This window comes from Brienomyrus brachyistius, chromosome 23 (genome assembly GCF_023856365.1).
Source record: "Brienomyrus brachyistius isolate T26 chromosome 23, BBRACH_0.4, whole genome shotgun sequence".
Taxonomy (NCBI): domain Eukaryota; kingdom Metazoa; phylum Chordata; class Actinopteri; order Osteoglossiformes; family Mormyridae; genus Brienomyrus; species Brienomyrus brachyistius.
This window is the reverse complement of record NC_064555.1, coordinates 13,314,273-13,326,536: the sequence shown is the minus strand read 5'-3', so window position 1 is coordinate 13,326,536 and position 12,264 is coordinate 13,314,273. Positions and strand designations below refer to the sequence as shown.

General features: G+C 51.1%; 1 protein-coding gene across 3 annotated transcripts in view; it reads left to right on the top strand.

The window, feature by feature from the left end:
- Positions 1-12,264, top strand: part of LOC125719377 (multiple epidermal growth factor-like domains protein 10) — a 39,952-nt gene that overhangs the window by 23,159 nt on the left and 4,529 nt on the right. For all 3 annotated transcript variants that reach the window (XM_048994084.1, XM_048994083.1, XM_048994085.1), the window contains exons 6-17: positions 841-1,087; positions 1,191-1,296; positions 1,769-1,905; positions 3,492-3,704; positions 3,792-3,966; positions 4,301-4,421; positions 4,564-4,727; positions 5,041-5,143; positions 5,754-5,900; positions 6,096-6,227; positions 11,440-11,568; positions 11,749-11,871. In XM_048994084.1, coding sequence (XP_048850041.1) covers positions 841-1,087; positions 1,191-1,296; positions 1,769-1,905; positions 3,492-3,704; positions 3,792-3,966; positions 4,301-4,421; positions 4,564-4,727; positions 5,041-5,143; positions 5,754-5,900; positions 6,096-6,227; positions 11,440-11,568; positions 11,749-11,871 — 1,797 coding nt within the window. The remainder of the gene's footprint in view (positions 1-840; positions 1,088-1,190; positions 1,297-1,768; positions 1,906-3,491; positions 3,705-3,791; positions 3,967-4,300; positions 4,422-4,563; positions 4,728-5,040; positions 5,144-5,753; positions 5,901-6,095; positions 6,228-11,439; positions 11,569-11,748; positions 11,872-12,264) is intronic.

The window sequence follows — 12,264 nt, the reverse complement described above, 5'->3', positions numbered from 1 at the left end:
AGATTCCCCCGGGGAGCGCCACGCTGACGACTGACGTGGCCTGGAATCCAGCCCCCTGTGTAACATTCCAGATTTTGGCCTCATTTGTCAGTGACGCTGTGTAAACACTGTGCCTGGGGAGGGCGTCACGCTCCGAAACTCTATCCAGCAAAGGCAGGGCGGGATCAGGTGCAGGATGTCAGTCATTCTGGCAGAGAGCAGCGGCTCTCACATACTTTTAGGCTGTTATTTTATTTCCATTTCTGCTGTTAGTTGTTGGCTGAGGCACCTCACTTAGGTGCTCTAATGAAATGAGGTCTGACTCTGTGTCCCGAGGGTTTTCTCTGTCCTGCAGTCCCGAGGTCTGACTCTGTTTCCCCGGGGTTTTCTCTGTCCTGCAGTCCCGAGGTCTGACTCTGTTTCCCCGGGGTTTTCTCTGTCCTGCAGTCCCGAGGTCTGACTCGGTGTCCCGAGGGTTTTCTCTGTCCTGCAGTCCTGAGGTCTGACTCGGTGTCCCCGGGGTTTTCTCTGTCCTGCAGTCCCGAGGTCTGACTCTGTGTCCCTGGGGTTTTCTCTGTCCTGCAGTCCCGAGGTCTGACTCTGTGTCCCTGGGGTTTTCTCTGTCCTGCAGTCCCGAGGTCTGACTCGGTGTCCCCGGGGTTTTCTCTGTCCTGCAGTCCTGAGGTCTGACTCTGTTTCCCCGGGGTTTTCTCTGTCCTGCAGTCCCGAGGTCTGACTCTGTTTCCCCGGGGTTTTCTCTGTCCTGCAGTCCCGAGGTCTGACTCGGTGTCCCGAGGGTTTTCTCTGTCCTGCAGTCCCGAGGTCTGACTCTGTGTCCCCGGGGTATTTCCTGTCCCGCAGCCTGTGATGAGAAGCACTGGGGTCCTCGCTGCCAGCAGAACTGCAGGTGTGAGAACGGGGGCCTCTGCGACGCCCTAACAGGTTCCTGCCGTTGTCCCCCGGGGTACCGTGGGCCCCACTGTGAGCAGATGTGCCCCAGGGGGACCTTCGGTCAAGGTTGCCAGGAACAGTGCCGGTGCGGGACGGGAGGCACCTGCGACCAAAAGACGGGGGAGTGCCGGTGCAATGAAGGCTTCACTGGGATGCTGTGAGTTGAGATAGTGAAAGGAGATATATAAATGTAACCTATTATTATTATTTATTATAAGGCCCATTTGCCTCATCCATGTGGATGACCATCTCTTCCACAGCTGTGACACAGCCTGTCGTAAAGAACGATGCCGCCTGCGGTGCCCCTGTCAGAACGGGGGGTATTGCCAAGGGGAGGGGGTCTGTACATGCCCCAAAGGGTGGATGGTAAGTACAGCTTCTTCTTCAAAAAATAATCAGGGCTGAAGACTTTAACACATTTAACGTTCAAAACCATCTGGTCAAAATACGCCTGGCCTCTGTTGACTGCTAAATCCATCTGCTGTTTTGTGGGTGTATGAATGTGTCTCCCTCTAGTCTTATAGTATCAGAACACAGCATTACTCTGGGTTATTTTTCCATAGAGGATTCTGTAGATGGTTTTTGGATGTCGCTCTGGTATTTAATACTTGTGATATTCTGTTTGGACACTTCGAAGTCTCTGCTCTCAGTAGCAGACATCCGACCGGTTGCTGCGTTAATTCTGCCACCACGGTACAATTGCAGTGCAGGATGTTGTTCTGTAATTCACGTCGCTGCTGTCAATATGCAGATGGCTTAAGTCCAGCAGATTGTCTGGAATGCCGTTTCACATTAAAAACCTCTGCCTCTTATGAGTCCTTCTCTGTCCCTCCCCTAGGGGCAAGTGTGCACGGAACGCTGTCCCGAGGGCAGGTTTGGAATGGGCTGCTCCCAGAAATGCGTGTGCCACAATGGGGGTCAGTGCCACCCTGAGACCGGGCACTGCCACTGTGCGGCTGGCTTCACAGGGGACAGGTCTGTACTGCCTCAGTGCCAGTAGATCTCCAGTTGTGACCCATTCCTTACCCGGCTAGGTTTGACCTGCATTAGCTGCCGTATCTTCAGGGTTAGTAATATTATTCTTCATCTTCTGCGCCATGGCGGGTGTCACATTCGTCCATCTCCCTTAACTTCTAATAGAGTACCAGCGCACAGAGGATCTGTCCCAGGAAGTGTGTGAAGCTCTGATCGGTGGAGCACATCTCTGGTCTATTATTTTATTCTTTACAGCAACGCTTCCCAACCCAGTCCTCGGGGACCCACAGTCGGTCAATGTTTTTGCTCCCTCTGAGTTCCTTGCCAGACAGTGCACATTTTTGCTCCCTCTTAGCTGCTAAAACATGGGCCAACTGATATTAGTTCATATAGTTGTTTTTATACTGTGGCAGAAAGTCTGCATAAGCAAAGCAAAACATTTAAACTCCGTAAACACAGAGGTGGGACTCGAACCCGCTGTCCAGGAGAGGTAAGGCTGTAGCGCTAACCACTAGGCCACAGTGCAAAACTCTTGTTTTGGCACGAAACCTGGAACCGTTTGAATTGAGGCTGCCTTCCGTAGGACGTTTTCCTGTTATTTTCCATCTCTGGCTTTAACTCTGGTGTCATCATCCAGTAGAGGGGAGTCATGCTGAAAAATGGTTGTCTGGAACTATTTTGCTCAGTAAAAAAAAATGCAGTTTTATAGTAAATATCGTAAATGTGGATGAAGTATCAAGTACAAACATCTGTCTCAGCATCACTGGCCAGTAGGACTTCAGGTCGTTCCGAGGTCATCCTGAGGTCATCCTGAGGTCAACTGGCAAAGCAGGGATGAGTTTAGTGTTTGCAGCCGTACGATTGTTCCCTGCTGTTTACAATTGATGGTACTTTAATAATTTGACCTGAAATTATCAGTGGACCATATAAAATATCAGTTTTTTTTTGTTTTTTTTTACCAAGGATTAAATATCATTTAAATTTTGAATATTATTTTAATATTACTTTGTTCCTCTCTCGGTGATCTGTGTAATTAATAATTTATGGATTGCGATTCCTGTGACAGTCTCCGTGGTCGAGGTAAAGGAGCATTTCACGTGTTTTATAAATGTCAGAGATGGACCTCAGGGCCCTTCATGCTTCACTGTTCCCATTGGCTGGCTTCACCGTTCCCATTGGCTGGCTTCTTTAATGCGTATCGGTACAGAGGCTTTTGGACAGTCGGCCTCATGGAAACATGAAATTATTATTGCGGACCCTCTGCGTCCATATGTAGGCCTCACTCCTTCCTGTCAGGGTGAGCATTAGTGAAACGGCAACCCTACTATTAAATGTACTATTCCTCTGTTATTATTTTAATAGCTGCTTAGCTGATCCAAATGTACAGTTATTGAATGTGTTTTATTCACTGGATTTATTTATTAAAGCTGTTCAGTGTAAGTACCCAGCTTGGGTAATTTTAATATTGCAATTAATATTCAGATTTCCACGACTTTCTATATATCCCAAGATATGCTACTTGCTGCAGTGGAGTAAGTGACCCACAGCCTTGTGGAGTGAGTGATTGTGCCCCCCCCCCCCCCCAGGTGCAGTGAGGAGTGCGCAGTGGGCAGCTATGGGCAGGACTGCAAGGGCGTGTGCGACTGTGCCAATGGGGCACGCTGCTACAACATTCACGGGGGCTGCCTGTGCGAGCCGGGATTCCGGGGGCCTCAGTGCGCTGACAGGATGTGTTCACCAGGGGTCTACGGCATGCACTGTGACCAGCCCTGCCTCTGCAACCTCACGCACACCCTCAGGTTAGTGGCCAGCGGTTTGCTTATGCCACAAGAGCTACCTAATGGTCTGATAGGCTGAAACTTGGCACGTGTCTCTCCATTGGCCAGCTGCCATCCAATGAAGGGCGAGTGCACATGTCAGCCCGGGTGGGCGGGGCTTTTCTGCAATGAGACCTGCCCACAGGGCTACTACGGGCTGGCCTGCAGGGAGCCGTGCCTCTGTTTGAATGGGGGCGTGTGCAACGCAGTCAGTGGACAGTGCCACTGTGCCCCAGGTTACACGGTAAGAGAATGAAAGGTATCGTAGTATAAAGACATCTGAGGGACAACATGCATGTCTCATTTTTGCGAGTTAGACCCTACTGTTAGACTGTTTTGTTGAACTGAGCCAAAAATATCAGCTAAGCAAAAAATAAAACTGACTCATTTATATGAATCATTTATATGATTTTAATATATCATTTGCACACTTAATTCTACTATCAGAAACGATTTACAGTAGTGCTTTATATACCATCTTTTTATATGTATAATTTTACATTAATGATGCATGCAGTTTTAGCGGAACTGCGCTGTAAGCTGAGTGATGCTGGTGTTGTGGTCATATTCACCTGCAGGGGGAGCACTGCGAGAGCCACTGCGACAGAGGCTTCTATGGCAAGAACTGCGTGCTGACATGCAGCTGTGCTAACGCCCTGGCGTGCTCGCATGTCGACGGCACCTGCCTCTGCAGAGAGGGTGAGAAGATGGCAGTTAAACACACACTCCAAGATACCTTTGCTTAAAGGACGTTCTGTCTTCACCGTAACTGAGCATCAACCTACCCATCTGAGCACGCTCAGTCTGTGGAGAGCCCTGCTGATTCCTTGCATTCCCGCAGGTTGGAGGGGACCAGACTGCTCTCTTCCGTGCCTCAATGGGACGTGGGGGTTACGCTGCAATCAGACCTGTGTCTGTGCCAATGCTGCGCCCTGCAATCCGGCCGATGGCACCTGCACCTGCCCTCCAGGGTGGAAGGGGGCGTTCTGTGACCAGGTTTGCCCAGTAAGTGAAAGACAACAAAAAAGTCAGATATATTATTAGTAGTATTACCGTTTTCCTTAGCGTCTCACTTCTGAGTCCCTATCAGAAAGCTATAGTGAGGCTGTCTCTTTAAATCAGTACTAAATTTCATTGTGTAACGCACAGATAAAAATTCTTGTCCCTTGAGTGAAGGGGTTCCGCTGTGTATATCCCCTGTCATGCTCCAGGTCCATATCTGTTTAGAGAGACGCTCTGGGTTTGTGAGCGAGCCTTCTGACCTTGCCAACGGTTGACCTTGCCAACTGATCGGTCGGCTTTTGTGTGTTGTGTACAGGATGGCACATATGGGCCCAGCTGTCTGCAGAAATGTGACTGTGTCCACGCAGAAGGCTGTGACCGATTCAGCGGCCATTGCAGATGTCTGCCAGGATGGACAGGTAACACTTGACACCCGGGGTCTCGCTAGTTTGCCGTCCAGAGCAAATGTCTTAATCCTGGGGTCCTTGTTGGCTCTCCAGGGCTGGTTTAATTAGTACCTGACTAGTACCAGGCGAGGTGGATATATGGTTTCCTCCCTCATGGGAGATTCACTTACACCAAAATGTTCTGAGGGCAGAACAAAAAAATGATTGGTTCAGAGAAATAACCAATCAGATTGTAGAGGAGGTGTATCCAAGCAATTAGATGAGACAGGACCAACCAATCAGATGTTTTGGACTCACATCCTTTATAATTTGATTGGTTATCTGTCTGAACCAATAAAATTTTGTCCTGCCCTCAGAACATTTCAGTGTAAGTAAAACTTCCGCAAGCAGCTTCCTCAGTGCAGAGTGGTGAAGAGTTGCGTTTGAAGAACGCCAGCAGACTGTGGACCTGTGGAGCCGTAGATACAGTGAAGCTGATGTGAAACTTTGGGGTGGTGGTGGCTGAGGATTGGGTTTGGGTTGAAAACCATTGCAAAATGAAACCTGAGTAAAACTGAAAGTAACACCTGCTTCAGATATTGAATATAGCAGATATTGCAAAAATATTCCTCCCTCCCTACAGGACCGCGTTGCTCCCAACCGTGCCCCGACGGTTCCTGGGGACGCCACTGCAACCAGACCTGCTTCTGCTTGAATGGCGCTACCTGCCTGCCACACAGTGGGGGCTGCATCTGTAGCCCTGGATACCAGGGAGCTCAGTGTCAGCATTGTGAGTGTGACGGCTGTCAATTCTGAAACATTCCTGGCTTTGCTGCTCTTTGATTGGTCTGTCCGTCTGTGTCCTGTAACAGGAAATCCCACCCTATTTCTGCTTATGTGTCACTTTGAAGTAGTAATAGGTTTGTAACTACATATTTTTCTTGATGGTTCTGTGTAGAATGACCTGTACCTGTGTCTGTACCAGTGTGTATTGCGGGTAACTACGGCACCCAGTGCAACTTGTCCTGCCCCCCGTGTGCCAGCTCCACCCCCTGTCACCACGTCACAGGGCAGTGCCAGTGTGACCCAGGCTACATTGGGCCCCTGTGTGACCAAGGTGAGTCCCAGAGACCTGTGCTGTGTCACATAGTCAGTCATTAAATCAGGAGTCTTGGCTAGGGATGTCCCAAACCATTTTTTTGGTACCCCAATCTGATCTGATCCATTCAGTATGTAAATTCCAAGTGCCAATGCAGTCATTTAACACATTTCAATTTCCATAGCCATACAGTAGGCATCAGTGCATGAGTTAAACTCAGTATCGCAGTATTCTTCCTTATAAGGTTTCTGTAAGTGCCTAATTAAATTCATTGTATTAAATGATGTTCTGTTGCTGCCTCCTCTCGAAAGGATACCACTGCAAACATTACAGGTAGTTGTTGGCAGTGATGGCCAAATCAAGCTGTACTTTCTGAACCCACTAGATCAGGGATGGCCAGTCTTACCCAGAAAGGGCTGCTGTGTGTACAGGTTTTAATTAGATTACTAATTAGAGGACTGATTGGCTGAAGAGTCCTCACACCTGGGTGTGAAAAACTGACCTAAAAGTTATCCCAAAAACCCACATACACACCGGCCCTTTGCGGATAAGATTGGCTACCCCTGCACTGGATGATGCTCAAAGCATGCCCCCATAGCAAACCAAGAGCGCCATCTAGTGGCATCAAAAAAAGATAGCAAATGGTTCATGAAGCTTCCTTTAGCCATCACAAATTGTTGGGCTACTTTGAGTTTCCAATTTAAAAAATTTCCGCATGGCTTACATTTCAATGGTGTGTAGTTTCAAGCCATATGCCTCAGGCTTACTGTAACGTGTGATGGAGCCTTATAATCCGCATAATTGATGTGAATTGGGTTGACACGGGAAATTTAATCAGAATTAGAATCAGAAAAACGTTATTGATCCTCAGAGGGAAATTATTTTTGTTGCAGTTGCTCAGCAACCAGTTTGGAGAAACGTGGAAAGGAAAGGAAAAGTACAAGTAGTAGTACAGAAATATTACAATAAACAATAAAAAATATAAAAAAACAATAAACCAGTAAGAGTAGTAAATTACCCAATGTGCAGTAGTGTAGCTAAAAATAAATGAAAGGTAAAACTATATAGGTATGTGTCCAGGCTGTGGGTCAGGCAGTGGATCAGGCTGTGGGTCAGTATGTGGACCAGGCTGTGGGTCTGGCTGTGGACCAGGCTGTGGGTCAGTATGTGGACCAGGCTGTGGGTCAGTATGTAGACCAGGCTGTGGATCAGGCTGTGGGTCAGTATGTGGATCAGGCTGTGGGTCAGTATGTGGACCAGGCTGTGGATCAGGCTGTGGACCAGGCTGTGGGTCTGGCTGTGGGTCAGTATGTGGATCAGGCTGTGGGTCTGGCTGTGGTTCAGGCTGTGGACCAGGCTGTGGGTCAGTATGTGGACCAGGCTTTGGGTCAGTATGTGGACCAGGCTGTGGATAAGGCGGGGGATTAGTATGTGGACCAGGCTGTGGGTCAGTATGTGGGTCAGTATGTGGATCAGGCTGTGGGTCTGGCTGTGGTTCAGGCTGTGGACCAGGCTGTGGGTCAGTATGTGGACCAGGCTTTGGGTCAGTATGTGGACCAGGCTGTGGGTCAGTATGTGGACCAGGCTTTGGGTCAGTATGTGGACCAGGCTGTGGGTCAGTATGTGGACCAGGCTGTGGGTCAGTATGTGGGTCAGTATGTGGACCAGGTTGTAGGTCAGTATGTGGACCAGGCTGTGGGTCTGGCTGTGGGTCAGTATGTGGACCAGGCTGTGGGTCAGTATGTGGGTCAGTATGTGGATCAGGCTGTGGGTCTGGCTGTGGTTCAGGCTGTGGACCAGTCTGTGGGTCAGTATGTGGACCAGGCTTTGGGTCAGTATGTGGACCAGGCTGTGGGTCAGTATGTGGACCAGGCTGTGGTTCAGGCTGTGGACCAGGCTGTGGGTCAGTATGTGGACCAGGCTTTGGGTCAGTATGTGGACCAGGCTGTGGGTCAGTATGTGGACCAGGCTGTGGGTCAGTATGTGGACCAGGCTGTGGGTCAGTATGTGGACCAGGCTTTGGGTCAGTATGTGGACCAGGCTGTGGGTCAGTATGTGGACCAGGCTGTGGGTCAGTATGTGGGTCAGTATGTGGACCAGGTTGTAGGTCAGTATGTGGACCAGGCTGTGGGTCTGGCTGTGGGTCAGTATGTGGACCAGGCTGTGGGTCTGGCTGTGGGTCAGTATGTGGACCAGGATGTGGGTCAGGCTGTGGGTCAGTATGTGGATCAGGCTGTGGGTCAGTATGTGGACCAGGCTGTAGGTCAGTATGTGGACCAGGCTGTGGGTCAGTATGTGGACCAGGCTGTGGGTCAGTATGTGGATCAGGCTGTGGGTCAGTATGTGGATCAGGCTGTGGGTCAGTATGTGGACCAGGCTGTGGGTCAGTATGTGGATCAGGCTGTGGGTCAGTATGTGGACCAGGTTGTGGGTCAGGCTGTGGACCAGGCTGTGGGTCAGTATGTGGACCAAGCTGTAGGTCAGTATGTGGACCATGCTGTGGGTCAGTATGTGGACCAGGCTGTAGGTCAGTATGTGGACCAGGCTGTTGGTCTGGCTGTGGGTCAGTATGTGGACCAGGCTGTGGGTCTTGCTGTGGGTCAGTATGTGGACCAGGCTGTAGGTCAGTATGTGGACCAGGCTGTGGGTCTGGCTGTGGGTCAGTATGTGGACCAGGCTGTGGGTCAGTATGTGGACCAGGCTGTGGGTCTGGCTGTGGGTCAGTATGTGGACCAGGTTGTAGGTCAGTATGTGGACCAGGCTGTGGGTCTGGCTGTGGGTCAGTATGTGGACCAGGCTGTGGGTCTGGCTGTGGGTCAGTATGTGGACCAGGCTGTAGGTCAGTATGTAGACCAGGCTGTGGGTCATTATGTGGACCAGGCTGTGGGTCAGTATGTGGACCAGGCTGTGGGTCAGTATGTGGATCAGGCTGTGGGTCTGGCTGTGGGTCAGTATGTGGACCAGGCTGTAGGTCAGTATGTGGACCAGGCTGTGGGTCAGTATGTGGACCAGGCTGTGGATCAGTATGTGGACCAGGCTGTGGGTCAGTATGTGGACCAGGCTGTGGGTCAGGCTGTGGGTCAGTATGTGGACCAGGCTGTGGGTCAGTATGTGGACCAGGCTGTGGGTCTGGCTGTGGATCAGGCTGTGGGTCAGGCTGTGGGTCAGTATGTGGACCAGGCTGTGGATCAGTATGTGGACCAGGCTGTGGGTCAGTATGTGGACCAGGCTGTGGGTCAGGCTGTGGGTCAGTATGTGGACCAGGCTGTGGGTCAGTATGTGGACCAGGCTATGGGTCTGGCTGTGGGTCAGTATGTGGACCAGGCTGTGGGTCAGTATGTGGATCAGGCTGTGGATCAGTATGTGGACCAGGCTGTGGGTCAGTATGTGGACCAGGCTGTGGATCAGGCTGTGGGTCTGGCTGTGGATCAGGCTGTGGACCAGGCTGTGGGTCAGTATGTGTATCAGGCTGTGGATCAGTATGTGGACCAGGCTGTGGGTCAGTATGTGGACCAGGCTGTGGGTCAGTATGTGGACCAGGCTGTGGATCAGGCTGTGGGTCAGTATGTGGACCAGGCTGTGGATCTGGCTGTGGGTCAGTATGTGGACCAGGATGTGGGTCAGTATGTGGACCAGGCTGTAGGTCAGTATGTGGACCAGGCTGTGGATCAGGCTGTGGGTCAGTATGTGGACCAGGCTGTGGATCAGGCTGTGGGTCAGTATGTGGACCAGGTTGTGGGTCAGTATGTGGACCAGGCTGTGGGTCAGGCTGTGGACCAGGCTGTGGGTCTGGCTGTGGGTCAGTATGTGGATCAGGCTGTGGGTCAGTATGTGGATCAGGCTGTGGGTCAGTATGTGGTTCAGGCTGTGGACCAGGCTGTGGGTCAGTATGTGGACCAGGCTGTGGGTCAGTATGTGGACCAGGCTTTGGGTCAGTATGTGGACCAGGCTGTGGGTCAGTATGTGGACCAGGCTGTGGGTCAGTATGTGGACCAGGCTGTGGGTCAGTATGTGGATCAGGCTGTGGGTCTGGCTGTGGATCAGGCTGTGGGTCTGGCTGTGGGTCAGTATGTGGACCAGGCTGTAGGTCAGTATGTGGATCAGGCTGTGGGTCAGGCTGTGGATCAGTATGTAGACCAGTCTGTGGGTCAGTATGTGGATCAGGCTGTGGATCAATATGTGGATCAGTCTGTGGGTCAGTATGTGGACCAGGCTGTGGGTCAGTATGTGGATCAGGCTGTGGGTCAATATGTGGATCAGTCTGTGGGTCAGTATGTGGACCAGGCTGTGGGTCAGTATGTGGATCAGGCTGTGGGTCAGTATGTGGATCAGTCTGTGGGTCAGTATGTGGACCAGGCTGTGGGTCAGTATGTGGATCAGGCTGTGGGTCAGTATGTGGATCAGGCTGTGGGTCAGTATGTGGATCAGGCTGTGGGTCAGTATGCGGCTCAGGCTGTGGGTCAGTATGTGGATCAGGCTGTGGGTCAATATGCGGATCAGGCTGTGGGTCAGTATGTGAATCAGGCTGTGGGTCAATATGTGGATCAGGCTGTGGGTCAGTATGCGGCTCAGGCTGTGGGTCAGTATGTGGATCAGGCTGTGGGTCAGTATGTGGATCAGTATGTGGGTCAGTATGTGGATCAGGCTGTGGGTCAGTATGTGGCTCAAGCTGTGGGTCAATATGTGGATCAGGCTGTGGGTCAGTATGTGGCTCAGGCTGTGGGTCAGTATGTGGATCAGGCTGTGGGTCAGTATGCGGCTCAGGCTGTGGGTCAGTATGTGGATCAGGCTGTGGGTCAGTATGTGGATCAGTATGTGGGTCAGTATGTGGATCAGGCTGTGGGTCAGTATGTGGCTCAAGCTGTGGGTCAATATGTGGATCAGGCTGTGGGTCAGTATGTGGCTCAGGCTGCGGGTCAGTATGTGGCTCAAGCTGTGGGTCAATATGTGGATCAGGCTGTGGGTCAGTATGTGGCTCAGGCTGCGGGTCAGTATGTGGCTCAAGCTGTGGGTCAATATGTGGATCAGGCTCTGGGTCAGTATGAGGGTCAGGCTGTGGCTCAGGCTGTGGTAGCCAATAGAATGCTGGGATCCGCTTCAATTCCAATCTTTGATATCGGTTAGGGACGTCACTGGCCCTGGCTATATGGGGTGACCCCAAATCAGCTTAGTGTGAAGCAATGCAGATGGTTCCATTACTAGTCACATGATGCACATCTGCATTTCCCAGAATGCCTCATGGGAACCTACGGCCAGCAGTGTGCTGGGGTGTGTCGCTGTATGAACAATGCCACATGCCACCATCAGGACGGAACATGCCACTGCCTCCCGGGCTGGACCGGGGCTGACTGCTCGCTGCGTAGGTGCCCTATATGTGCCCGTTTTCCCACAAAACTTTCATCACACATTCCCACAGCAAAATCCCATGTATACTCTATGCAAACTCCTCTTCTCTCACACATATTTTTTTTCTCCATTTATTTATTGAACAGTGCCTTGCGTAAATATTATTTTCTTATTTTCCACCAATTTTGTTCAGGCTGTGCGCCAGGCACCTATGGGCTGGGCTGTTCTCAGCACTGCCATTGTAATTGGCCCTGTCATCATGTGACTGGAGCATGCACCTGCCCCCAGGGACTCACCGGCCCCCACTGCCAGTCCAGTAAGGGCTCCGCCTGCCTTCCCAGACCACCCAAGCTGTCCCGTGGTGGCTGGCAGCTTCTTCTTAGTTTGCAGAAAGGATGTTAGTGACCAGAACGTCCCGTGCAGTTTATGGTATCGGTGTCTGGACCTGAAAAGCTGTTAATCATCCAGCTGTTGGAAATAAAGAAAATCCCAATAGTGGGATAGAGGAGGAACAGAGACCCCAGTCTGCACATCATACCGGCATTCAGACGATGTGCTTTAAGGACGGCCCCCTCACTTAAAGGTCCAGAATAGGTCCAAGCCGTGTACACATTGTGTCAGAGGCCTTGGTGCCCCCCCCCCCCAGTGGCCAGTCTAACTATGACATGAAAGTGCCATGACTTTTTATTAAAGGGGTCCTATTATACTC